General features: G+C 43.3%; 1 protein-coding gene across 1 annotated transcript in view; it reads right to left on the reverse strand.

The window, feature by feature from the left end:
• Window positions 1-12189, reverse strand: part of ATP6V0C (ATPase H+ transporting V0 subunit c) — a 57686-nt gene extending 45497 nt beyond the window's left edge. The window contains 1 exon segment of the mRNA XM_029577725.1: window positions 11804-12189. Within this exon segment, the coding sequence (XP_029433585.1) occupies window positions 11804-11876 (73 nt within the window). The 5' untranslated portion in view covers window positions 11877-12189.
• Between the last annotated feature and the right edge of the window lie 15633 nt (window positions 12190-27822).

Raw genomic sequence — 27822 nt, forward strand, 5'->3', positions numbered from 1 at the left:
AGGTACACCAATTTGGGGAACCAGGCTTCTAATTTTTCTGTTTAGCAGTACCCAGCATTAGCTATCCAGCCTAATGCTAACAAGGTGACAGCGTTCTAAAAGTCACTTTTCTGCCCATACTTGACTACCACCTCTTAATTTCTTAAGCTTACAACAGCTACAGAAACGTTGCTTGCAGAATTAGAATATAAGGAGGTAGTGTCTGTGGATACCGAGACAGGAATGAACCTCATTCGTAAGCCAGGGTACATTAGGAATGATCATCTCAACTTTGGCACAATGCAACTACTTGGGGCATTAGCAGTAAACAGCCACCTTGAGTTCAGGGTGTAATTTTTTTTTATGTTTAAATGGTTATTGATTTTAATAACAATAGTACAACACTGAGTAGGGTGGGTTCCTGAACCCTCCTCAAAATAAACTTCAACCGTGAACAGTCCGCAGTTCCCTTCTACCCCATCCCTCCCCCCTCCAGACACAAAACTGAATAATAAGTAATACAGAGAGAATTAGGTGAGTTACCATCTGCCCAAACAAGGAATGCTACTGGGTACAGTGCACAATATAAAACATTACGGTCAATCATTCACAACAAGACTATGAGCATGTTGTGAGAGGGTCTGAAGATAGGCCTGCCATACCGCAAGAAACCGCCGCCTACAACGCGGGGATTTCCGGGACGCCATACATTCCATATTCATCATGACATGTAAACAATTTCTCCAGGCCCAAAAGGACGGGGTGTCAGGAGACCGCCAGACTGATAAGATCACCTTTTTACTCACCAGACAAGCTTTGCGTAGCAACATGCGCGAGCCAAGATCTCAAATCCTAATTGGGATATACACCCAAATAGCCATAGCTGGAAAAGCTACATCCAGTAAATCAGCCAGATAATCTGCCATGCTGCGCCAAAAGCGCTGTATAGAAGGGCAGGCCCAGAAAACATGGGACAAAGTACCAGTGGCATGCCCACAATGGGTACAGCTCGCCGAAGGGGCTATAGTTGACTGAAATGCCACTTGGGGCGACACATACGCCCGGCTTAGAAATTTAAATTGCAGCTCTCTATAAGACATGTTGGACTAGATCCTGGCTATGCGCCGGAAGCATCTCTTTAAAATGGATTGGGTAACAGTCTCCATCTCTATTCCAGCGGGTCTACCTCGAGTGTTTTTGTAGATACTTATAAGCCGACAAAGTTGGGGCCGTAGCTTTCTCAAAGCGAAATACCTGATCTAGGGCGTGGAACAGAGGGATTCTTATACAGGTCCGGGATGGTCCTTATGTAATGTCCAATTTGTAAGTAAGGGAAGGTGTGTGTAATACCCAAGCCATAAGTCACCTGGAATTCGTCCCGTATTAGCAGGTGGCCCAGGCTAGCAACACCTCTAGACTCCCAAACCCCAAAGCTAGAGGGCTGAGATCCAGGGGAAAACTGTGTTCCCCCATACTGGCAAAAAATATGCACATGTGGAGGATCTGTAATAGTTTTGTCAGCCACTGCCATGTCTGCCGGAATGGACATACCAAGGCCGTGCATTTGAGAAAGGACATGAGCAGTACTAGATTGGACAGCATAAGCAGGAGCCACCGGAGCCATTAATGCCCGATCAGCATACAACGGGGTATAGACTGGTTTGTCTGTCAGCCAATCTGAAGATTACATGCCAAATTATAAACAGCCAGGTCAGGCACCCCTAAACCACCCCTCCCCCCCATCGCATTTTCAACCAGGATAATGGGATACGAGATATCCCCCCAAAGGAACTGCCGAAGTGTGCTATCTAGCTGATGGCGATCCGTCCGCTTCAATATAACTGGTAAATTTTGAAGAAGGTAAAGCCATTTGGGCAGGATGATCATTTTAAATAAATTGACATGGCCACTTAATGAGATGGGTAGTTTACTCCAGTTGATCAAACTGTCTACTGTGATCTGCAATAGTCTGGGAATATTGGCCTGGTAGATAAGTGCAGGATCTGCCGGGATATGACCCCCAAATAACACAAGTGGTCTACTGCCCACTGGAATGGGAAGGGGTCTGGCCAGCTAGTTGACAGGGTAAGTGGATAGGCCAACGCGGAGGACTTAGACTCATTCAATCGCAGCCCCGAAAACACACCAAATGCCCATATTAAATGCAGTAATGGGGGCAAGGACACCTGAGGGTCCATAAGAAAGACTAGCAAGTCATCGGCAAAGGCCACCCCTTTAAAAATATGCGAGCCAAATAGAACACCTCGGATCTCACGACTGTGATGAAGAGTCAACAGAAGAGGCTCTAATTACAAAATAAACAGTAAGGGTGATATCGGGCACCCCTGCTGAGTGCCCCTCGCCACCACAAACTGTTCCGACTGCACGCCATTCGCCAAAATGGCTGCTGGAGGATCTGAATACAATAAGCGCACAGCCTGAAGAAAGAAACCATTAAACCCCATGTGGGCTAAAACAGAAAATAAATAACGCCACTCCACCCTATCAAATGCCTTTTCATCATCAAAACTGATAACTAGATGGGGTGTGTCCATTTGCTGGCAAATTGTCATCGCCATCAACACATGGCGGATATTAGCTAACACATAGCGCTGACGTACAAAGCCCACCTGATGATCCCCTACCAGAGATGGCAAAATAGAGGCCAACATTTTATGATCCAAGCTAACAGGGATATCGGGCAGTATGATTCAGGCGCGAGAGGGTCTTTACCTGCTTTGGGTATAAGAGTAATTAAGGCTAAGTTATCATGCGTAGGGAAAGAACCCAGAGTTATCAACTCCGAAAAATTTGCAACCTAGGGACCCGCTATCCGATCAACCAAAAGCTTAAAAAAACTGCCGTATAAAATGCTCCCGTTTGGGTTGACTTTCAATTTTCTGTGGCTAAAAAATATGGGTATATCTGGTCCAGGAGCTTTAAAATTCCGCAAACGACCATTAACTAGACTGACCTCCTGTTCTGGGCTGATTAAGCAGTTCCTGTTGGTCCCTAGAAAGGTACGGAAGAGACACCTTAGAGCAAAATTGTGTACTTGCTTCCTCATTGTCGCCAGAGGTGTATAATCTGGAATAAAAGTCCTGGAAACCCTTTAAAATGGAGACTGTCTCGAACTACTGTAGTGTTAGAGGTCCGCAATGCAGGGATAAACCGATTCGTCCTGACTTAATCAAGTTGGCCATCATCCGCCCAGCTTTATTACTATACTGATAAAGCTGAAACTGGTAATATGTAAAGCTTTTCTTCGCCCGCTGGTGTAACAGAATTAAGAGCAGATTGCAATGAACGGTAGGCACCCCGTGTCTCTTCGGTCTCGGCAGCCATCATCCGTGCCCTAGCTTTGCGTAGCTGCATACTTAGCGCCAGAATCCGTTTATCAAGCATCTTTCGGTGGTGGGAAACATAGGAAATAATATCCCCCCGCAGAACCGCTTTAGCCATATACCAGAACAGGGCCGGCTGGGAGACATGCGATCGGTTTAAGGTCAGATAGTCCTCCCATCAAGCTCGTAAATAATCACGGAACTTTGCATCTGTGGCTAAAAAATATGGGTATCACCACAGCTTGACCGATGGCTGGCGACTGGAAAATTGAAAGTCAACCCAAACGGGAGCATGATCGGAAATCACGATGTTATCAATATCCGCATCCTGCACCAGAGGGAATGCCCTGCAACTAACAAGAAAATAAGCAAGCCTTGAGAACAAGGCATGAGCACGAGAAACATGTGTGAAATCGATCCATGGAGTGCAAAGTGCGCCATGCATCTAACAAATGCAACGCATTTTCCAACTGCAGGCCCCGTCCCATACCCTGCTCCCGTCGGCACGACTGAAAATCATCCAAGGCCGCGTCATGTACCGTATTGAAGTCACCCCCTATTCCCAGGGTGTCATTTATAAATGGAATTAAATGAGAATAAAGTCCTCTGGGAAAAAAAAAGGCTATATGTATTAGGGGCATAGACATTACAGAGCACGAGAGTTTGACCATATAATTCAGTAACCAGAAGACAGCAGCCATGTGGGTCTACGATTTCTTTAGTAATTATGAGAAGCTCCTTATGTATCAAAATCGCTATCCCCGCTGATTGAGACGGCGGAAGCAGACCGCACCTCTCCCACCCAGTCCTAGCATAACTTGGTGTGCTCTGCCACGTAAAGATGGGTCTCCTGTAAATAGGCCACCAGGGTAGACTTTTTTTTTTTTTTTTTTTAGCAGGGTAAGTATTTTAGAGCGTTTGACCGGGGAATTTATCCCACAAACATTCCATGAAACAAATCATGTTTGATTACTCATATCTACTCAGGGGAAAAATACAATGGCTTGATATCCCAAAACAGATCCAGAAGAGAGCCCTCCCAGCTGAGGCCCTCCCCAAGTTTCCCCTCCCAAAAGAGGGTGAAATCAGAAAGTCAAGCAACAACATGGCAGTGTAACTCATGCTCTGCAGCATACAATCTACCCCTCCCAGCATCCTCCATGTCTTCCCCTCTCCCCCTGCCCACTCCAAACACCCACTCCCAACCCACCCGCCCAATGCACCCTCCCTCCCCATCTAGACTATTTCCCCCTGAAATCTTCAGTTCCCAATTTCTTAAGCCTTCCATAAAGGAAGTATGAGTTCACGCTTCGATGTGTGCATGACCATGCCTCGCCTTGGTAACAAAGATCAGGTATGCCAGTTTCTGTGAGTGTAATGAACTAACAAAGAATACAGTTCAGCAGATCAGTCCTCTGGTGCCACAAATAAGAGCTTAGTTTCCCTCACCATTCAACAACTGATGGGAGTCGGCTACTCAGGTTAATGTTCAAATGCAATCCTCAAGAGCACAGAATCTTGCCACATTCAGGAAGCTGAGATATGTGCGCTGGGTATTGTCTGCTGCCTGCCATTTTGTCCAGGTATACAGAAGTTAATCCAAACTTGACAGCACGTACATGCAGAGACAATTGAGAAGAAAAAAAAACATCTCATCAAATCCAATGCTGTTAAACATGCGTCTGATGGGATAAAAGCCCAGAAATTTGGCTCCGGTCCATCCAAAACTAGGCAAGACGGTTGAACAAAAAAAAAAGACAAACCACAAACCACAAAAACAACCCCCTTGACGCCTGAGGTGCTAAGCAAAACACACCGGTACCCCACTTGGCCCGGATACACTGAACTAGGCCCTCCAGCCTCTGCACACATAACCAGATGACAGGGTGCTGGGCCAATACATCATTGTCCTCCAAACCTGAGAGTGCCAATTCAGGTATCTAGAGAGTCCACAAAGGCCTTAGCGAGTTCTGCAGTTTCGAACGAATGTATTTTATCCGTGTGCCAAATTCTCAGACAGGCTGGAAACATGAGGGCGAATTTGATGCCACGATTATGCAGAGAAGAGCAAATTGTGGAAAATCCTCATCGCGCTTCCGAGACCGAAGCAGAAAAGTCCTGAAAGATTCTGATGGGATGAGATTGATAAAAGCAGTTCTGATTTTGCCCTGGAGGCTTGCCAAATCTCTTCCTTGTGAGCAGAATTAAGAATCTTGGCTATAACAAGCTGAGGGTGCCCCGATGTTTTCCTTACCCCTAACCTGTGGGCACATTCCACAACTAGCTTCCCTTGCAGGTGCGACAGAGAATACATCAGGAAGCCATGTTTCAAGCAGCGAGCACAGAGCATTCAATGTCCTCAGGAAACCCGAGAAAACGCAGGTTCTCTGTGTGCTCTGTTTTCTAATTCATCCACTAAGTTGTAGGGCCTGTATGTCTATCACGAGCAGGCATCCGTGCCTCGGCCGGCTCGAGCCGGGATGGGGGTGCGCAGCCAAGGAATCGCGGCCCTCCCCCAACTGTGCAGTAATTACAGTCCATTTCTCCTCTAATGTCTCCCGGATCGCATCTTTAATATCGGCGATTGTTAGTGGAACGGGGGGGGGGGGGGGGGGGGGGACGACACACTCACTTGCTGTTGCGGTTGCCATCTTGGCTTCCAAAGCCTTCGATTTTTCTTTATATTTTTCCCGGGCTTGGTAGTCAAGAGCTGCGTCTTGCTCCAGATTCGGACAGCGGACATAAACCTACCCCCTGTGTTTATCCCTACCAGGTAGGTTTAAGCGTGGTCTGATGGGTCACGCTGGATAAGGCTGGTCTGGAGCCGGGAAGTAACACGTCTTCCCAGATACCACATCACGTGATCTCCCTTTTTTTTTTTAAACAGGCAACATACCAAGATGTACATGGAAATTCTTCTTAATCAGGCCAATGGCACCCAAAATAGTTGGGGCTATTTCTGTACTTTTCTACATTTTTGGTCTCCAATTACATCTCTTTGGTACTTATGGATTTTCACTTTCTCCATATAATCTGCAGCTGAGTACAGACATCTTCATCAGCAATGCAGTTATTGTGATGAAGAAAAAACATAAGATCTTGCTTTCTAGCAGCATAGTAGGGGTACCATATGACATTGAGGTGATGCCTGCTAGAAGGAAAAATCTTGGCACTATTAAAATCCTGAGAAAAATATGTTGTATTGAGAAATTATTCATTCAATGTATCAGCTTAATTTTATTAAATTCTTAAAGACTAATATTTTATATTTTTTTTTAGACAATCTTTTCCTAAACGCTTTGGCCTTTGGTTCTGGTCTTTAAGTTACCATGCAAAGGGAAGTACCATTTTCTCATTTTTTAAGAAAGAGGAATTAGTTTCTACATATACCTTTAAAAAATGTTTTCAGTGGACTTATGATTAAAAATGACTCCGAGTAGTAAATATGCAAGTGAAGACAAACTTGGCTAACTGGAGTGGTATGAATGGTCAAAGCGTCTAGGAAAATAATATTTATATTTTTTAGAAAGATTTAAGTCTTTTTAAGAATTGAATTAATAAAATGAAGCTGATACATTGAATGAATAATTGATACAATGTATTTTTCTCAGTACAAATGAGTCGGTCGGATAATTCACAAATGTAATATTGTTATTTCACTATCAAAATCCTAACATTGTATATATTCAATGATGGTAATTTTTAATCAGAAACTATATGGAAGTTATTCCTTAACCCTACCACATACAAAATAGACAATTTATTGAATACTTCCTTTACTAGTGTTTTTGTCCATAATGCAGAGATTGCCGTTACATAGTCCTACTCATGACATGTGACATGGAAAGGATTGTCCATCTATTAGGACAGCACTCACATGACGTTATCAAAAGAAAACCCACTTCCAACCACAAGTCATCTGATTTAGATATGATTAATAAAAACTGAGAAAGAACATGTCACAACAAGGTTTACTCTGCTATTTGTGGCCAATGTGCAGTGGTAACTATCCAGAACTAGTTTTTTCTGCTACCTGTTTACTATCATCAAAAGATCTATTTAGAATTCCAACAGACTCCTTAACATAACCGTACACAAGAGTGTTTCCATACCAAACCACCACAGGGCTCATTTACTAAATACAGAACAAGAATGTGAAATAGGCATATTTAAAAGGAAGTGAAAACCAAGGAGAATTGTTTCCACAAAATTCACACCTGCTGAAAGTTGTTCTATATGTATTTGTTGAAGATAAAATTCATCTATTTTGTCTCCTCTTTCTTGCATCACCTCTCCTGCACCTCATTTCTTTAGAAGACAATTAACACCACTGCCAGCCAGCATGCAATGCTGGCAACAATTCTAACAGTATTTGGAAGCCTTGGGGGGGGGGGGGGGGGGGGGGAGCTGCCTCCTACTTACTCAATAAAGAGATGTCCGACTACCAAGAAATGGCAATTCAGGAAACTTAACCCACTGTCGATAAACTTTTTTTTTTAATAAATTTTCCTATAGCCACTTCAGTTATTCCTATTTCATAGACTTAAGTATTACTATACCAACCCTTATCAGACATTGCATTAATTTATATTCAGAGATAGAAATATTTCAAGAAAAATCTTAGATGCAGGCCAAAATCTTTTAGGAGCCAAGCAATTTTTTCACCTTTTTGCTTTTGTTATTTTGCTCTTTTTAAAGTTTCTCTTTTTTTTTTTTGCTTTTCCATTTGCTCTCCTACTCCTAGCCACTATTTCCACATTCCCTTGCCTTTTCAGGTCCCTCCCATAGTCTCACCCTCATTCCTCTCTGAGCATTCCAGTGCGTTAAGACTGAAAATGGCTCTGGGCTGCAGTGAGTTGTTCGGTGTTTGGCTTGGTTTTTCTTTTAACAGTCTTGCTTATATTAATAAGTGGTCACACAGGAGACAAACCTGAACACTAGTATCATCTGAGTGAAGAGTCAGAATAAAGAATCCCAAATGACTGCTTAAGAGTTTGATGCTAATATTTATTTCCATGCTACTCAGGAAAGCCTTAACTTGTTTTCTACAAATGGTGGTGGTCTTCCTAGAGCACTGTTTTTTCTAGCTGCTTAGCTTTTACAGTCTGCCATCTGCTGAAGTACACTAAAGCTATAAAATCTGAAGGCTTCATTTACAGACTCCCACCAGACAGTTGTGTTTCTCTGAATTTTCAACCCCAAAGCTACTAAAGGCAGGAAAAAAAAAAAGATTGAGGGGAGAAAAAGGTTGAACAAGGCATTACATCATTCCTTTCTTACAACATGAAAGACATACTAGTGGGCTAATATAGACCCAGAAATGGAAAAATACTGTTAACAGTCTACATAATTTGCTACTTGAGAGTCACAGTATACCACAAACTGTTTATGCTAAATTTTTGGGAGATTTTGTGATTGATTTTATTTGCTTAGGGTGTGGTATCTCACCTAAAAATTAAAGAAATCTAATTAAAATAGCTTATGCACTTTACATACTTCTTGTGGGTGCAAGGGTACATATACCTTACTTTTGAATTGTCCATCCTCTGTGCAAGTGAAAGTACACATGCTATGTAATTACTTTTATCCACTGCAAAGAGTACGTGTATTCAACCTGCATCCCAGAAATGTTGGATTCTTGGGGGGGGGGGGGGGGGGGGAAGAAGAAACAGGGACAGGGGGGGAGGGAGAGGAGGCTGGGGACTTAAGTCTACACACATACGTGTTTTAACACCATCATTTGACAGGCCCTTCCACTAGTGTAAGCAAGCATGTGACTAAAAATGGCTTTCTATAAAAAGGCTCATTTATGCAAGGTGATGCAGTACATGTATAATTAAGGGGGGGGAGGGAACGGACGGAGAAAATATGAGATCAGAGGTATGAAAGGAAATGATCCCCTTCACCAGAAATGTGAAGCTTGGGGAGAGGGATGAGAGATTTAACATGTCTCTTACAGAATCAGAAATGAAACCACATACCTTTCCAGAAAGTTATAAAACCCACTAGAACACTTGAACTGATGGCCACAGTATGTTAAGGCCTGATACTCGTTTACTAAAAATTGGCATCAAAACTTTTGCTTTATTAATTTCAATATAAGAATTGTAAGGCTCATCTAGTCTGCCCGTTACTGATGAACTACCATTGTACTTTCCCAGTCTCATGCTTTAAACCTCACATCCTAGGATCTTCTGTTCCTGTTTTGGCCTCTGCCATCTGCACTGGGAGACAGTTCCATGTATCCACCACCCTTTGAAAAAAGTGCTATACCCAAGTCTACCTACTTTGTGGACTATGACATGGATACAGTGTTAAGTTTTATATACAAAATGAAGAATCACTAGTGCAAGTAATATTTTGTCAGACAGATTTGTCATGATTTCTGGACAAAGTTGTTGAGACACCATTTAATGTTCTAGTGAAATCCTGTAAAGTATAAAAATCTATTGATATAACATGGCCAATTATATTGTAGTGCATTCTTATCAGCTTAGTAAAACTAAACTGGCCAATGTGCCTAGTTTAGCTGGGTGAATGCAACACCTAAAAAATAATAAATCAACTATAAAAATGCACATTAGCAATTTCAGCATTTATACAGCTTTACAACAAGTAACATGCAGGGGCAATCTAAGTGGGCAACTAAAGCAATGGGAAAGAACAAGAACTTGACAAGTGTCAGATGCAAGACTAACCTAGGTCCCAATTCCCAATCTATTATTCTAACCTTAATGTATGATCATGTAGTTACACACCCCACTGTAGGATGAAGATGAATAGGATGGCCAAACCGAAACTGGCTGCAACTGATGGAACATTTTATATATATTTAATCATATAAATGGAATTAATCATATAAATGGAAATACCAATCCACCTTCCATATAGATTATATTATTGAAACATGTAACCGAAAAATGTGTTGGCACCCTCTAGATAATTTATATACCAAACCAAACTTATTTACGTGCCTATTTGTAAACTGTTGTGATGGTGCATTACTAAACAACTGTATAGAAGAGTTTTTAAATAAATATTTTAAGTTCTAAGAAACTTTTCTCCAAACATACATCTCTACTCCAAAAAACAGATATATAGGTATCAGAATCTTATGCAAGGTTAGTAGCTAAGTGCTCTAATGCTACAGTTCATAAAGCATCTTATGAAACATGAACAAAGCAGACAGCCTAAAACAGTCTTTGATCCAAATAAGCAAACAGGAAAGTAAAAATTGTACTGTTAAATCTTTTATATTTGTTTTATTTTTCAGAATCCAATGAATGTGTTTTAAAACCAGAAAAACTGGCACTGCAAATGTGTTTTAATGCTGGCAACATTGGTTGATATTAAGACATACCAACAGTTATGAACATTCACCTGCATATAATTAATAAAAAAAAAAGCTTGTATATACTTTTTGCCTTATAAAAGGCAAAACACCATGAAAAATCCAGAGGCTCCCACGAACTATACCTAGCTCAAAAAAAAAAAAAGTCTTTAATCACGCTGCTATACAGTTTTGTTTGGCAGCAACTGGTAATCAGCTTTTGCTTAAACAGAAGTGTAAATTAGACTTTTTTTTAACATGGGAATAAAATCACTTCCTTAATCTCCTTGCATGCTTCTAAATAATAGACGTGTGTGGGCGTCAAAGCTCAGCTATATTATCTTCACTCTTTTTACACTGAACCAATAAAAAAGCATCACTGTTTCTTGAGTGCTTCAACAAGATAGAAATATCTATTTGGCTTAAAATGAATTTTTTTTTTTTACTTAAGAATAAGGTAATATTCTTAAGTAATAAGAACAGCTAGCAATTCAGTAAAAAATCCATGTTAACGCCCTTACAAACCCCATCCGTGCATAAGATCAACAGAATGCTACTTTTATTAGCAACTCCTCCATCCTCCACCCTTTCTGTAATCAGGTGATAAGCGAGGGAGGGGGTGGAGAGGGTAGGAGCTACGGGGGAGAAAGCGCTTCCCTCAGCAGGCGCCATTGGCCTATGACGTCATCGCGCCATGAACGCCAGCCTTGCTACCTAAGCCTGCCAGAGCAGGGAAGATATTGATCAACGGGCTATGATTGGCTCGTGAGCCAAGAGTGACAGAAGCCGCCATCGCCCGACGAGCCGAACTGAGCAGCAGCTGGTGCAAGGCACGAAAAGAGACGAAGCTTTCCGAAATCTCCTGTAAGGGCGCTAGGGCGACAGCCACCGAGCCCTGAACAGAAAGGGCGGAAAAACCTCACACCCCTCCCCCCCCCCTCCCAATAGCCCACAAAACTTGTCAGACGGGATTTAAACAGTTGTCCAGAAAAGGAAGACGACAAATAACGCCCTCAACAGACGCCGCGACGCAATGACCCAGAAGCTGCCGGCTTTCCTTTCACAGAAGAACAAGGAGAGACAATGACAAAAATACAATAAAACGTAGAAGTAGAACACGAAAGGGAAAGGACTGTAAAGTTTTCCTTACCACTGAAGACCATAGCAGCCGAGGCGCCCATGACGGCGAAGAAAGAGGCATATTCAGGAGGGCCAGACGACATTTTCACTGCGGGCTTCGCTCTAGATTATGCGGTTTCTCTCTCTCCCAGAGGCTTTCCTCAATAGTCAGTTAACAAAAGGCGGCCCAAGTGGAATGCGACGTCAGTTCCAGCGCTCTGCAGGGATGGGGGTGAATGGGGGCAGTCCACCGTCACGGACGAATTATTTAATGCCTTATCGTGGTCTAGCTGAGGAGCGGGGAAACAGCCAAATTGCTATTAGCTAACGAGAAGCAGGCAGATGGGACAGCAGTACTGCAAGCTGACACTCCAAAGTGATCGACTCCAACTCGCTGCCGCGGTCTAAATACCGCACCGCAGCACAAAATGGCGGCTGCGTCATGTGACGCGGCAGCTTTGTAGCTAATACGTCAGCACCCCACCCGCTTCTCCTCCACCTCCTTTCTGGGACGAGACCACGATCGACGAATTTATGGGGGACGAGTATCATCTTGCTAAAATCAAGAGTTTCAGTGGATTAAGCCATTTGAAATCATTGCTGTCATTACACTTGTATTAATAATAAGGCGTTGCGGTTTTAATTTTGTTAATTGAAAAAGTATCTATTCTGAGATGATATTGCACAGACCCGGCGTTACGGGGTGTACACACTGTGCAAGTGTATAGGGTACCACACCCGGGGGCAAAGAAGACGTGGAGGCCCGCGAGGCCGCCGGTAAGCCCCATTCCACCGGTGGCCCAGACGAGGAGCCCCGCGTGTGAACGAGAGCTTGACTGGATTGTGTGGTGGGTGTGAATAGGAGCTGTCCTGGTGGGCGTGCATTTTATTTATTTAGACATTTTATACACCGTCGATCCAGTATAGATCACAACGGTTTACAAAGTGACATTCCTAGTTATAACTCTACAAACAACAGTGATTGGTTACAGGGGTGGTGTTCATAGACAGGCATTCATATTTATCAAATGAAATTAACTAGTACCTATTAATAATTGATCTAGGACTTAGGACAATGAACAGGGAAAATTAGAGTAAAATGATAGTTTTCACACCTTAGCTAGAGGGTTATTTTGAGAATCTTACATTCTCTTGTTTGGTTTATTCTACATGATTCAAATATAATGTTTTGGCCCTCTTGTCTTTGTTGCTCTGAATATGCTGAAATTTTAAGTTAGTTATATACATTTTTGAATAGCCATGTTTTTAGCTCACATTTAAATCTCTTGCTAGCTGGTATTTATTTAGATTTGTATTCCACTTTTTGCAGCACTTCAAAGTGGAATACCTTCAGGTACTGTAGGTATTTCCCTATCCCCAGAGGGCTTACAATCTAACGGGCCGATACAGTAAAGTGTGCTCCAGTGGAGCACACTGTTAGCTCGGGTTTGGACACGTGTTTTCAACGTGCTAGCTTTACCCCTTATACAGTAAGGGGTAAACCTATATATATATATAGTGATATAGCTATATATATATATATATATATAGCAATATTAAGTCGGAGGCCCCAAAAATAAAAAAAATTATGCTGGTGTCCGTTTTCCAAACCTGTGGCTGTTAAGGGCTCGAGAACCAATGCCGGAAAAATTGAGCGTCACAAACCCATGCCTCCTTTTACTGCAGGCCCTCATTTAATACTTGATCGCATGCCCATGAGAGTGACCTGGGTATGTATTGTTTATACCTGAGGCAATGGAGGGTAAAGGAGTAACAGTGGGACTCAAACCCTGGTGTCATGATTCATAGTCCACTCTCTAACCACTAGGCTACTCTTCCATCTCAGGCAGAGAATTCCAGAGTTTTGAACTCTAGGTATGGGAACCTAACTGTTGTGTGTGTATATTGGAACTTTACTGAGATATGTGTGTGTGAATGGGAGCCTGCGTGTTGTGTGTGCATGCATGCACATGCATGGGAACTCAACTGGGGTGTATGTGTGTATATTGGAACCTGACTGGGGTGTGTGTGTGTGCAAATGGGAGCCTGCGTGGTGTGTGTGTGTGCATGCACATGCATAGGAATCCAACTGGGGTGTGTGTGTGCATAGGAACAAGACTAGTTTGTGTGTGTGTGTGCATAGGAACCTGACTAGGATATGTATGTGTGTGTATTGGAACCAAGCTGAGGTATATGTGTGTGTGAATGGGAGCCTGCCTTGTCTGTGCGTCCACATGGGAACCTAACTAGGTGTATATGTGTGAGTATGGGAACCTGACTGGGGTATGTGTCTTTGTGTGTGTGAATGGGAGCCTGTCAGGGGGAGGTGGTGCTGTATGTGATTGGGAGCCTGCAGGAGGGAGGAGATGATTGGACTCCTGCCTGAGTGCATGTGTGAAGAAAGTTTGTGCTGCGCCCACTAATTCACCCCATACTCAGAATGACTGGAAATGAAAAGTTTTCAGGTATGGAGAGTGGTGAATATTCCATCCTTAGTTTAAATTATTGCGTGTGTGTGTCTGCCATTTTAGTGTTTGGAAAATTTTAAAATTTTGTATTAGCTCTTAATTATTGGATGTTATTCTATACCTTAGCTTGTAAAAATATTATTTTTATAAGTATGGTTTTACTAATATGATTGATTTATATTGTTTGATGAATGATTTATGAGGGTCACGGTTTTGCTGCTGTACAGTCTCCCTGTGCCAAGATTCAGCCTGCTGTACTGTCCTCCCTCCATTAAGGGTCCTCAGTGAGCCTTACTCGTTTCCGTGCCGCCCCTTGCTGATTGCACAACACCCCAGCCTCAGCCCCACTTGACCAGCCTGTCCAGTACTTCAGTCCCTCTTCATTGAGTCACCACAACTCTCTGACCTGACCAGCCCTGTGGCCTCCAAGGCTTCTGCTTTGCCCACCCTTGTAGCCTCCAGGCCTTCTGTCTTGCCTTCCCTTGTGGCCTCTGGGCCTTCTACTTTGCGTAGCCCTGTGGCCTCCAGGCCTTCTGCCTTGCTTAGTGGCTTCTGGGCCTTCTGTATAGCGGCCTCTGGGCTTTCTGTGTCCTGTTTTGTCCTTGTCCACTCTAATCTGGTCCTGCCCTTATTCTCCAGCCCTGCCTGTGCTCTGCTTCCAGCTCCCAGCCAGCGCCTGACTCCAGCTCCCAGCCTGTCTCTAATTTCCAGCCTGTGCTTGAGCCCAGCTCCTACCATGATGTTCAGCAGCAGACAAGTCCTACCGGCCCCAGAACCCAAGGACTCAACCTACAAGGGAGGGGGCTGGCTAGGCAAAATATCAGCACCAGCCCAGCCCTCCAGTCCCTGTACAGCTTCTGCCAGAGCGCTTCCTGCTAGCCAGCTGGACCATGACAATGAGGACTGATTATGTTTGTTTCTGCATTGCATACAGAGTCTGGCTTGTTGCAGTTTCCAATTCAGTTTCTGTATACATGTTTCTGTATACATGTTTCTGTTTATACTTTATAGTCTCTTTATTCTGTATTTGGTGAGGGTGAGTCTATGTTCTGCATGTTTAACTGAGGGGGGTATTCTTTATTTAAAAAAAATGAGAAGGGGAGGTTAGTACATTAATCATTCAGGGCAACGACATGCTAGTACTGGCCCTGATATTGCTCCTCTATAGAATGTCATTGACAGCCTCACCTTGCCAGCTCCTTAATATTTACATAATAGGCGTGGCTGCAGTGTCTTTTCATTTGTTTTTAATATAGAGTATGTTCATGTGTTTCATAATACAGGTGGATCCTGCTAGAGTATTACAAGTATGAAGAGGTGAAATGTGTTAAAGTGGTGATGGGCAATTCCAGTCCTGGAGGGTTGCAAACTGGTCAAGTTTTCAGGATACCCTAATGAATATGCATGAGAGAGATTTGCATACACACTGCCTCCATTGTAGGCAAATCTATTTCATGTATATTCAGTAGGGATATCTTGGAAACCCAACCTGTTTGCTCTCTTAGAGGACTAGAGTTGCCTGTCCCTGAGTTAAAGTCAGTTTAACTCATTATTGTCACTGTTAGAAGAAATTGTAGTTTGGCCTAGGAGAAAATTAATTAAACCAAAGATTCTGAATTTGAGGAAAAGAACAATAACCAGTCAAATGTGGGTAAGTAAGTAGATCACTAGTATTCATGCCCACCTTCTCAAACTAGATCTGCTTTTTCGCAGGAAGAGGAAAGATTCGCATTGACTTTTAAATGGGCCATCTTGGTAAATGAATCCACCACCATCAGAATTCTTGTCTTCCCTTATGAAGGTGGTAAATTGGTAATGAAGTCCATTGATACCCATTCTTAAGGTACTGGTAAAGGCAAGGGTAATCCATGAGGACGATAATGTGGTATCTTATTCTGGGCACATACTTCACAAGAGGTTACATACTTTGTTATATCTCAGGTCCATCCCAGCCACCAAAATTCACGGAAAACTAGTTCCTTAATTTTGTGGCAAGCAGGATAAGCTGCCAATGGGGAATCGGGCAGCTTCAAAGGACTTCCAAGTGTGAGGTGCCCTCAGGTTTATAGAATGCCTTTCTATAAAGGAAGGTTTCTTGCTGGCTCCATTCAGTATCCATTCCAGTTCTAGCAGCTGGGCCTGTGCAAACTCATCTTGCTGCTGGTTTCCATCGGATCAGAATTCCTGTTTCCGAAGACAAAGTTTTCTGGTCTGAAGATTGTGGTGGGAGCTTCCAGTTCTGCAGATTCTTCCCCTTCCCTCGGAGACAAAGCCATCTGCCTTACTATTCATGGAGCCTCTTCTCTGCATCTGTAATTTATAGGAGTAGAAAGCACATAGATAGAGGAAGTCTTTATGCACCCTCCTTTGAGATACTATAACCCTGCTCGCTGTTCTAGATGCATCAGCCTTCATGATAAATGGTTGCTGTGGGTCTAGATGTACCAGGATCGGGACCATTGTAAAAACTTTTTTCTGCAGTTGCTTCTCATGGGTCCTCCTTTTAAGAACCTCAGTTAATGTTGCTATCAGTTTAGAGAAACTCAGGATAAAATATTGGTAAAAGTTTGCAAACCCCAGGAAGCATTCGATTTCCTTAACATTTTTCAGGACAGGTCATTGGACCACTGCTTTGTCCATCTCTATTCCTGAGGAGGAATTATATATCCCAGGAATTCCAACAGTCGCTTGTCAAATTCACATTTCTCAAGCTTGGTATACAATTTGTGTTTCCAGAGACAATCTAAGACCTGTCAGACCTACTGGTCATGCTCTTCCGGTTCTTTGAAAAATATCAAGATGTCATCCAAATATATAACTATGTTCTGACCCAGTATAGCAGGAAATATTTTGTTCACCAGCTTTTGAAAAGTAGCAGGAGCATTTGTTAATTCAAACAGCATCACTAGGTATTCAAAATGGCAATAACATGTTTGAAATGCCATCTTCCATTCATCTCCTTCCCTAATCCGGACAAAATTACATGCTCCCCTCTACTGAATATTTGGGACACTTGAAGGCTTTCCAACAGTTTGTTAATATTGGGCAAGGGGTAACGGTTGTTAATAGTTACAGCACTCAGGGCCTGATAGTCAATGCAAGGCTGAAGAGAACCAGTTTTCTTTGGTACAAAGAAGTTGGGTGACTCGGCTGGTGAAGCCAAATGTAGAATAAATCTTTTCTGCAAATTTTCTTTTAAGTATTTATTTATTTATTTAAAATTTTTATATACCGGCATTCATGATACAATCACATCATGCCGGTTTACATAGAACAGGGGTGTACAAAGAACAAATGAGTAACCTGGTATTAGTGAGGAGGAAGCAGTTACAAATAACAAGGTACTAGAACTGGGAGTAGAGAAGAAAGGGAGAGGATTCCTGGAGGGCCTTCAGTAGTAGCTTAGACATTCTACCAAAAGGGATTTCTGCCCCTGGCAGTAAATCTGTGGGGCAGTCATATGGTCTCTGTGGGGAGAGAATGTCAAGAACTTTTTTTTTTTTATCAGACAGTTATACCTTTTCGGCAGTTGTCCAATCCCATCTTTGAGTGCCAGATAACACAGATTGCCTGGATTCTCCTCTTCAGATTCTACTTCCTAAGCTTCTTAGGTATGCACGTCTGATGGGAATATCACCTGCCAGATCTTCCAGTTGATGTGTGGCTCACTTTGTTCCAGCCATAGACGACCAAGAATGACTAGGAAATGTAGCACTCTGCTGAGGTCAAAACCCGGGGCTTCCTGGTGGTTAGGTATCATAGTTGAAATGAGAGGTTCACTCTCGGTGGTTACAGGCTCTGACGTAAGGGTGAGCCATTGATGAACTTAAGAATTGCCACGCTGGGTCAGATACTTAATCCCTTGTATTGTATGGGGACCTGATGCTGCGTGAACATGAAGTCCAAAAAATCAACATATACTCCAGAGTCAATTATGAGTAGAGTAGGAGTTCTATTATTTTCCCAGGAATAGTAACAGAAGAGAGACAAATCTCCAGGACAATGTTGATACTCAGAGGAATAGCTACCTACCAACCCATTCCCTCTACTGTGCATAAGTGTCTGAGGCACTTACATCACTGAAATATGAAATAAACAACTTGATTGTTTTAGTGGATTTTATCCTTCATGTGGATGAAGATCCACTTTCTTCACCATGTAAGGGTTTTTTAAAAGCTATGTCAGCTCTGAGATGGAACCATTTAATCCATGTGCCTACCCAAATGCATGGTCCCACTTTAGACCCAGTTTTTGTGAATGAAAAATTCTATAACCACTTACTCCAGTTATTAATGAAGTTCTCTGGAGTGATCATCAGTTATCTCTCTAGTGTGCCTCTCAAGCCAGGACCATTTTCCCGAATCATCTTGCCTTAATATGTAGGTCTTTTATGAACAAGTTGGTTATCATAGTTGGCTTCTTTGCCCTCAATGACAGTAATGTGGTTCTGACATGGTGTGATACAATATTTTGTGCTTGATGATATCACTCTAGTTGAAAACTCATGTATGAGTTTTGAAAAAGATCAAAACAGCCCATCATAGGCTTGAGTGATGGCGCAAATCACACTCTGAAAATGATTTGATATAACATAATCATGCATTGGATACTTATAGGGAAGCTACTGTGTGAGCAAACAGGGAGAATACAGAACGGGAATTATTTGCTACTATTTAACGGCTAACCAATCTTTTTTCAGATGCAGAAATTTTCCTGTGTGTCAAATTCTTTCCAATGTATTTGTTATTTTCAAAAGAAAGTTTGAGATCTATCGATGTAAATAATACTATGTTCTTCAGCAATGAAATTCTTCCTACATGGAGTCTGTTTACCACGACATCAGAAGATTAAATTTCTAGTCATATAAAATTGTCTGCTTGATCCATGTGATACAGTAGTTTTGAAGGTTATCTGGGATGAGATAAGCAGTCCACTATCCTTCTTGGTTAATTATTCTCTGGTTGAAGATTTGTTTACCACCCTCATTAAAGCAAACATCAATTAGGCCTATTCTAAAAGAAGCAGAATCTTGATCATGCAGATCCATCTAATTTTCATTCACTCTCTTCCATTCCCTTTGTGGCCAAAGTGCTTGAGACAATAGTATACTGGCAGCTCCAAGAATTTCTGGATGGAAATATCCAGTAACGCATTGGAAGAAGCCATTGCTCAAGATCAGAATCACTTTGCTCATTATTTTCAAGACAAAATTTTCAGTTTGTTAGCAGATTTAATAAGAAAGGTATTCCACCTGTTAGGATCCCTGGTAGATAGTAGTGGAACCACCGGTTAGACCGCTTACCTCGTGACGGGAATCTCAAAGGCACTCCGAGTCAGGGCAGGCAGCAGACAATGAAGTCCAATATTCAGTCCGGGTCGGGGCAGGCAGCAGACAAGCAGGGACCAAAGCAGCAGATAATCCAGAGGCAGGCGGCAGGTAACGAAATCCAATACTCAGTCCGGGTCGGGGCAGGCAGCAGACAATCAGGAACCAAAGCAGCAGATAATCCAGAGGCAGGCGGCAGGTAGCGAAATCCAATACTCAGTCCGGGTCGGGGCAGGCAGCAGACAATCAGGAACCAAACAGCAGATATCCAGAGGCAGGCGGCAGGTAGCGAAATCCAAATAATCAGTCCGGGTCAAGACAGGTAGAAGACAATCAGAAGTAGAGGCAAAATCCCCAGGCGAAAGCTCCACAGAACAATCGTGGCCGAAGCAGCGATTTGGGGAAGCTGCTCCCTTTAAATAGTCTATTTTCCCGCGCAAACGGAGCCTCTGCTGGCGTCTGACGTCAAGGGGGCGGAGCCAATGCTTGAGTCCCGCGGTGATTGGCTCCCCTTGCTGCGCGGAGACGCTGCTCTGCCCGCTGAGTGGAAACGCCCCGATCCCCGCTAGCTCGCGCTACCGACGCTGCCGGGACCGCCCTGCTACACCCCGGAGCCGGAACGCCGCCATCAGCGCGCTGCCTCGCCGCGGACCGCGCGCCAAAGGTAACACCACCTACTCTGTGTTCTGGTTCCTTTATTTGGGAAACTCGTGATCCGGTATCTAGAGAGTCAATTATTGAGGACAAGGCTAAGCTTAAACCTACCTCTTTCCCATTAAAATCATTCTCACCTCTACTTTTAAAATTATTGCGAGAGGACATGAGAAGCTTTATTTTGAAAATGGTAACTCTGTCTCTGACAGAGAGCAGTGTACCATCTTGTCTGAAGAAAGCCTGTGTAAGACCTCTATTAAAGAAATCTTCTTTTGTACATTAGCTTCAGCCCGATCTCTTCACTGCCTTTTCTGGATCAGATCTAGAAAGTATTGTTCTGAAGCAAATGATGCTTTTTTTTTTTTATACAAAATGAAACACTGGATCAGTTCCAATTTGGATTTAGAAAATTATTTAGTCCCAAACTACCTTTATTGTCTGCTACTGATTAGATCTGGAGAGGTTTTGACAGGAGTACCTGCTATGTAATGGGCCAGTGCCTGGACTCTAGTCATGTGACTGGTCAGGTCGGTGCCATTTTGAAACATGGCACCAACTGGGCTCAAGGCTAGGGGGCGCCCCGGGACCCATTGCAGTGGCCTTTTTGAAGTTTTGAGGTATGGGAGGGGGTGGTGTATACACTAAAAACCAACACTGGGGGAGGGAGGAACGAGTGCTGAGACATTTATAAGAAAAGGTGGGTGGGAGACACTTTTAAACGCTGACAGGGTCGTGTGGGGGGGGGGGGGGTAGTGCCGTCATCATGCGGCTACTTTTTACTTTTTTTTTTAAAATTTGGTTGTCGGGGCCACCTGGCGTGGTGGCCATGGGGGTGAGCAGGGGGTTAGCTTTGACCTTCTCACATTTTTATCTTTTTGCTGTGGGATTTGTGGAACACTTTGCATGGCCCTTTAAATCTATCGCGGGAGCCTCGGACCCGCGTTACGGGCCTGGGGCTCCTGCGTTACAATGTCGTTTCTCAAAGGTGTGTTATTAACTTGGGGTAGATTTTATAATGTGCGCGCTCTTCCCAGCGCGCGCACACAAATGGACGCGCCGATTTTATAACATGCTCGTGCAAGGGGGGGGATAGGGACTTTCGCAATTTCTGTGCAGTGATGCATTCCGGCCTTCCCCAGTTCGCTCCCTGTTTGCTCCAATTAAGGAGCGGACTGGGAGGGAACTTCCCTGCCCCCCTAACTATACTCCCTCCATCTTCCCCTCTCCTCTCCACCCCCTAAATCCTACCTTATCTTTCTTTTTTTTTTTGTTTCATAGCTTACAAAATAAATTCTGCAATCTTTTACCGGTTCTAAACTATTAAGATGCTGTCATTTTGCAGAATCTGACCTGTCCTATCTGTGTCTTGTGCTGCAATTATTATCCGAGCTGTTCATTTTGCTGAATTTGTTGTTTAAAACTAAAACACAGTGGAATCCCCATCCCACCCCAGTGAATGGCTTTTCAAAATCCCCTGCAAGGGGTACTTGCTATCCTGTCCCGCTGGTTTCTTCCTGTTCCTGCACTCTGCTCTGCTGAAAGAGTCGGGAGGCTTCTGCAGGCAGTTCACCGCCAGGCAGATCTTTCCACCTCGGAGCAAGTTTGTTCTGCCAACTTCTGCCGTGCAAGAGGTTCATGGCGTGATGTCAGCAGGGGGTGAGGTGTATGGGAGGGAGAGGCACTGGAATTTGGCTGGGCTTGTTTTGGAAACAGATGTAGAAGAGAGGCTGAAGATACGGAGAATGACGGGTATAAAACCCTGCCCAGGAACAAAATTAGAGCTGGTGGGCTTTTTCAGAGATGCACTTCCCCAGTGCTTCACTGGATTTCCCATGCAGAAGTATATAGAATTGGGCTTCTCGTGTGACGCCAGTGACTGCTCACTCAGCCATGGACACATATGGGCCTGTGTGCAAACCTGTCCATGGCCTTGTTTACAGTCAGTATTAAGGGAAATGCCCACGTTCTTAGAAAACTGCAAAGAATCTAACTTTTTACCCCAGTTTAGCTAAAGATTGTTAATTTACAAGAATTGCAGTTGTGACAGTAAATGAGTAATAGCTGTAGCTGTACTTTTATATAATGTGACTGGTTCTGTGACCCTGGTTATCATGAATTGATGCATTCATATATTGCTCCCTAGCAGGCCGATACAGAAAACCCTGTGGGAGCGCCCGCTCTCCCGACGCGCGCTCAGGCCACTCTCCTGGGCGCGCGATTCAGAAAAAAAAAATATTCAAATGAGGGCCCGTGGTAAAAGGAGGCGCTAGGGACACTAGCGCGTCCCTAGCGCCTTTTTGACAGAAGCGGCGGCTGTCAGCGGGTTTGACAGCTCAATTTTACCGGCATTGGTTCCCGAACCCGCTGACAGCCACGGGTTCGGAAAACGGACGCTGGCAAAATTGAGCGTCAGTCTTCCTACCTGCGGGCCGCGGACATATTTTAAATTTTTTATTTTTTTAAATTTTTTATTTTTTTTTTAACTTTTGGGGCCTCCGACTTAATATTGTTATGATATTAAGTCTGAGGGTGTACAGAAAAGCAGTTTTTTCTGCTTTTCTGTACACTTTCCCGGTGCCGGCCGAAATTAAAACGTGCAGCTTGGCTGCACGTTTTACTTTCTGTATCGCGCGGGAATAACTAATAGGCCCATCCATGTGCATTTGCATGTAGCGGGTGCTATTAGTTTTGGGAGGGTTGGACGCGCGTTTTCCACGTGCTATTACCCCTTACTGTATAAGGGGTAAAAATAGCGCATCGAAAACGCGCGTCCAGCCGGGGGCTAACAGTGTATCGGCCTGTAGATAAGTCTCTTAGCCCCTCAGGGGTCCTACCCCCACACTCCCCTGAGCTCAGGTCCCACAATCTTCCATGGGGGACTCCTTCTTGGGGAGCTGACCTCTCCTTACGTGCATTGCTTTTCACAGTTTGAGGTCCTTTTTTTCCCTTCACACCTGAGCTTAGTTCTAGCCTAGTCAATCCTTGTCTCAGTCCTTTCACTGCTATTTATTACAGGAGGACAGCCATAGCCGAGGTGCCATTGCAGCGTCCAGGGCGTTTCTCCGATTAGGTCCCTCTGCACTCTCTTGTTAACCAAACCATCACAGCTGTAGAAGGCTACAGACCACAGTGTTCTTCCAAACCTATAAATGTCTGTTGCATGATAAGCAAAACCTCTTCACTTCCATGTGCAGCACCCCCAGCCCCTGCTGGCCCAATAAGCAGGACTCAAGTCCAGAATTCAGACCCGGATCTCCTGCATGGCTGGGCTGGAGACCTCATTTTGATTTTGTGATTTATGTGCTGGCAGATTTTATGTTTGGATTTTTGCTTTTTAGCTTCCTAATTGTTTCAACGGTGAAAGCTGCAAATAAAGAACTGACTGCTAAAGTCTGTTAGCTTTGTTCTTTATATTAAACAGAAAAGATTAGTGACACTAAAATATAAGAAAAGGAGGATGTTATTAATATAGTTTTGTTTTGTTTTTTTGTTATTCATTTAGGGCCTGCTTCACTAAACTTTTTTCCCCCTAGACAGACTAAAAGAAAAGCCTTACTGAATCACACCCAAAATGGGGAAAAAAAATACTTTAGTACCTAGGCTTCTTAGAGGATCGGGTACTTGATGTACCATATGTGTGGCAGCATATAACAGGGAAGGGGGGGTTCAAAAACCCCATGGAGTTTTCCTTCTGCAAATTCCATGGGGGCAAACATTGCCTGCAAACTTTGCCCCTGCTATTTATGCAGGTTGGGTCCACGGGGAAAAATACACGCAAAGATTTAAACTGGTCCTCTGCCTGTACTTTATCTCTCCTGCAACAAAGGCTGGGCAACTTTCGGAAACCCATTTTAAGTGGGTAAACAAGTGTTTACCCACAGAAAACCTCTTGACAATTGACCTTGCAGTATTAAGAACGTGCAGAAGGGCTACAGGTGCCGTATTGTAAACGGCAATGGTTGATTCTTGTTTACAGTCCTGGCAGTACCTAAGTGAGAACAAAGTTCCTGTCACTTGTGACAGCCCATCCTACCTGCTGGCAAGGAGAAGGCGGCATCTGACGCATTCTGCTCTAATCTGGTTTCTAAAATTGCCCCCTCAACTTTGATTTCTTCTAGCAATTACCTGATATATGTATCTTTTATATATATTCTGCTTTTTGGCCCTTCACAGTGTACATCAAAGTGGATTACATTCAGGTAATGAAGGAATTTCCCTATCCCCAGAGGGCTTACAATCTAATTTTGTACCTGAGGCAACAGGGGGTAAAGTGACTCGCCCAAGGTCACAAGGCGCGACAGTGGGATTTGATCCCTGGTTCGTACTGGCTGAGCTAACCACTAGGCTACTCCTCCGCTCCTTGTATGTCTATGTGTATATCAGGTAATTGTTTATTGGACTAACTTAATACATTTTTGTCTAGCTTTCCATAGCTAGAGCTCTCTACAAACAATTCAGAATCTGAACGAGCAAAATATGTTAGAATAAATCAAAACTGAGGGGGAGATTTTAGAAAGCAGATTAGAGCAGAATTCCTCGGCCGTTAACCTTTATTTCTATCCTGCTAATCGTTCTGTAGAAGCCCCAGCTGAATTCAGACTGCTACCTCTAAGATGTCACTGCTTAATTCACACCTTGGGTTCATGTCATTGGCAGCTCTTTGTCAGAAGTAGCCTAGTCAAAGTACAGACACGCTAACAGGGGTGTGAGAAAAGAGCTGCTCAAGTTAAAACTCTTCTGTGGGAGGCTGATGTGCTAAACCGTCACTAAAACAGCAGTTTGCTTGGTTCTCCTTTGGGCCTTACTCTTACAACTCTTCGTAATCTATTGTAATTTTTTATGTTACATGTTTCAGGAATAAAAAAAAAATGTGTGTTGATTATAGCCCTGCCTTTCTCTTTAACGGCTCCGATGAAGATCACAAGTGTCCTGCTCTTAAGTACATTCACAATGCTGGAGTGGCTAAGTTGGAAGATCTTTTTAAAATCACAAACACGATTATCTCCTGTAGCATGAAATACAAATCAGCATGAGAGAGATCTTACTGATTTTATCTGCCAACTAAATTATCTTTTTTTATGGCTAAAGCACCCGTTCTACCAAAAACAAATCATGTACTTGGCGGTTAAAAGATGTAAAAATGTGTACTCTTGTACTAAAGTGCACTCATATCTGTCATTAATGAGTTAATTAGTTAATGTTAACTGCCCGTGTTAATGACATGTAAATGAGTTTTGCATTAATTTATTGGAAATAAAGGTAGCACATTAATGCAGACATTATCACAAAAACTTAACTACACCTCTGAACTGGAGTTGTTTTATGCATTAAAGGGTCCATTTTAATTTTGTGCGTATTGATGAAGATTATTTTTATATGTGCTAATAAGTAATGAGCTATTTTGCATCTCATTATAAGCAAAGGATTTTGTTAAAACACTCATGAGCTAATTAAAAGATGTTAAAAGCACTGTTTACGCACGTCAACTAGATTGCACATGGTAACGACGCTTTCAAAGTGCGTTAACATTTGCAAACCCGTTAGTGCACTTGTCTGAAAACGAACAAAATCAGTACACCCCATTTGAGGCTGCATAGATGGCTGTGGTGAATAACTATTGGGGGAATATCAGGTGATTTAAAAAAAAATACGCTGATGTGACAAAGGCCAAATAAGTGGTAAATGGGACAATAATGAAGCATTTGGGGGCCAGGCTGGCTCTGACCTGCAGAATGCATTATCAGTCCCATTACAATACACAATATCTGACATGCACAATCGTTCAAATTATGTTGATGCTCTATAATGGTGGGGAAATATGAAAGCAGGCTCCGAACATGCTGTGGGAATGAATTAAGAGCAAGAAGCCCACCCTTCAAGCACCTGCCTGCCTCATGTGCATACACGCTGCAGCCCTTTTGCTGACGAGCATAGGGGCCGGGAAGGGAGGTATTTTATAACTAATCCTTGGATCCTAGAAGGAGCATGACTGTGATAAGCCTTAAAAATGAGGAAGAGAATTTTAAACCATGTTCTTCATACTACTGGAGGCCAATGAAGATCAGCTAAGACTGGAGTTATCACTGGAGGAGATGACAGATTAAACATGCAGCAGAATCTTGGAGGAGTTGTAATACTTTTAAGTGAAATTGGGGTAGAGCGAGGAAAGACGCATTGCAGTAGTCAATGAATGGGAGTATCATAGCTTGGATCACTGTATGAAAGTTGGTGCAGTCAAGAAAAGGTTTAGGAGAGTACAAAATCTGCAATTTGAAGTATGAAGACTGGACCACAGAGTTAATGTGTGGACAAAGTGATAGTGATGAATATATTAAGACACCTAAATCACGAGCCTAAAGTTTAATAGGAATAACGTGAATATCAAAGATGAGGCAGGGCAAAGGTTGGGCTGTGTCATTTTGGAAAATCATCATGGGGCTGGAGCCTAGGGGGTGTTAAAGGCCCTTACTGGACCACCAGGGAGACTTTGAAAAGTAAGATGGGGTTTGGGAGGAGGGGGGTGGGATCCACTGGACTACCAGTGTTGGCTGTTTGAGGAGGGGATGCCCAGGGGGCCCCACTGGACCATCAGGGATGGTATTTTGAGTAGAGAGGATATGGGGGTGTGAGTCCTGGCCAATGGGAAACTAATTTTTTTTATTGAAGGGGAAGGGGGCAGAGCTTCTGCCTGTTTTAAGTACATTTATTTTACACAATGGGCTGTCTACGTGGGGGTTGGGACTCTATGTGTCATGCTCCAGGGGTTATGCGCTCTTGGGCCGCTGCTAGGTTGATGCAGCCTGGTGGGTGCAAGCACAGATCAGGTCCTAGCAGACAGCAGCTGATACACCACAAATCAAAAAGAGACTAAACAGTAGTCCGGGCTGGTAGTACATGGACATGTACAGAGTCCAGGCAATAGTCAGGGCAGGCAGAGAACTAGCAAGGTCGGTGTCCAGGCAGGGTTCAGGGCAAGCAAAGCTCAAAGGGGATGGAACAGCTCCCCTATGAGGAAAGGCTGAAGAGGTTAGGGCTGTTCAGCTTGGAGAAGAGACGGTCGAGGGGGGATATAATAGAGGTCTTTAAGATCATGAGAGGTCTTGAACGAGTAGATGTGACTCAGTTATTTACACTTTCGAATAATGGACTAGGGGGCATTCCTTGAAGTTAGCAAGTAGCACATTTAAGACTAATCGGAGAAAATTCTTTTTCACTCAACACACAATAAAGCTCTGGAATTTGTTGCCAGAGGATGTGGTTAGTGCAGTTAGTGTAGCTGGGTTCAAAAAAGGTTTGGATAAGTTCTTGGAGGAGAAGTCCATTAATGGCTATTAATCAATTTTACTTAGGGAATAGCCACTGCTATTAATTGCTTCAGTAGCATTGGATCTTCTTAGTGTTTGGGTAATTGCCAGGTTCTTGTGGCCTGGTTTTGGCCTCTGTTGAAACAGGATGCTGGGCTTGATGGACCCTTGTCTGACCCAGCATGGCAATTTCTTATGTTCTTATGTTCTTAAACAGAGGCAGAGTCCAGGCAGAGGTCAAGGCAGGCGCAGAAATCAGTCTGGGTCAGCAACAAAGCTAGATGGAACAGGAGCATGG

Source organism: Rhinatrema bivittatum, chromosome 14 (assembly GCF_901001135.1).
Source record: "Rhinatrema bivittatum chromosome 14, aRhiBiv1.1, whole genome shotgun sequence".
In the NCBI taxonomy this organism is placed as follows: Eukaryota; Metazoa; Chordata; class Amphibia; order Gymnophiona; family Rhinatrematidae; genus Rhinatrema; species Rhinatrema bivittatum.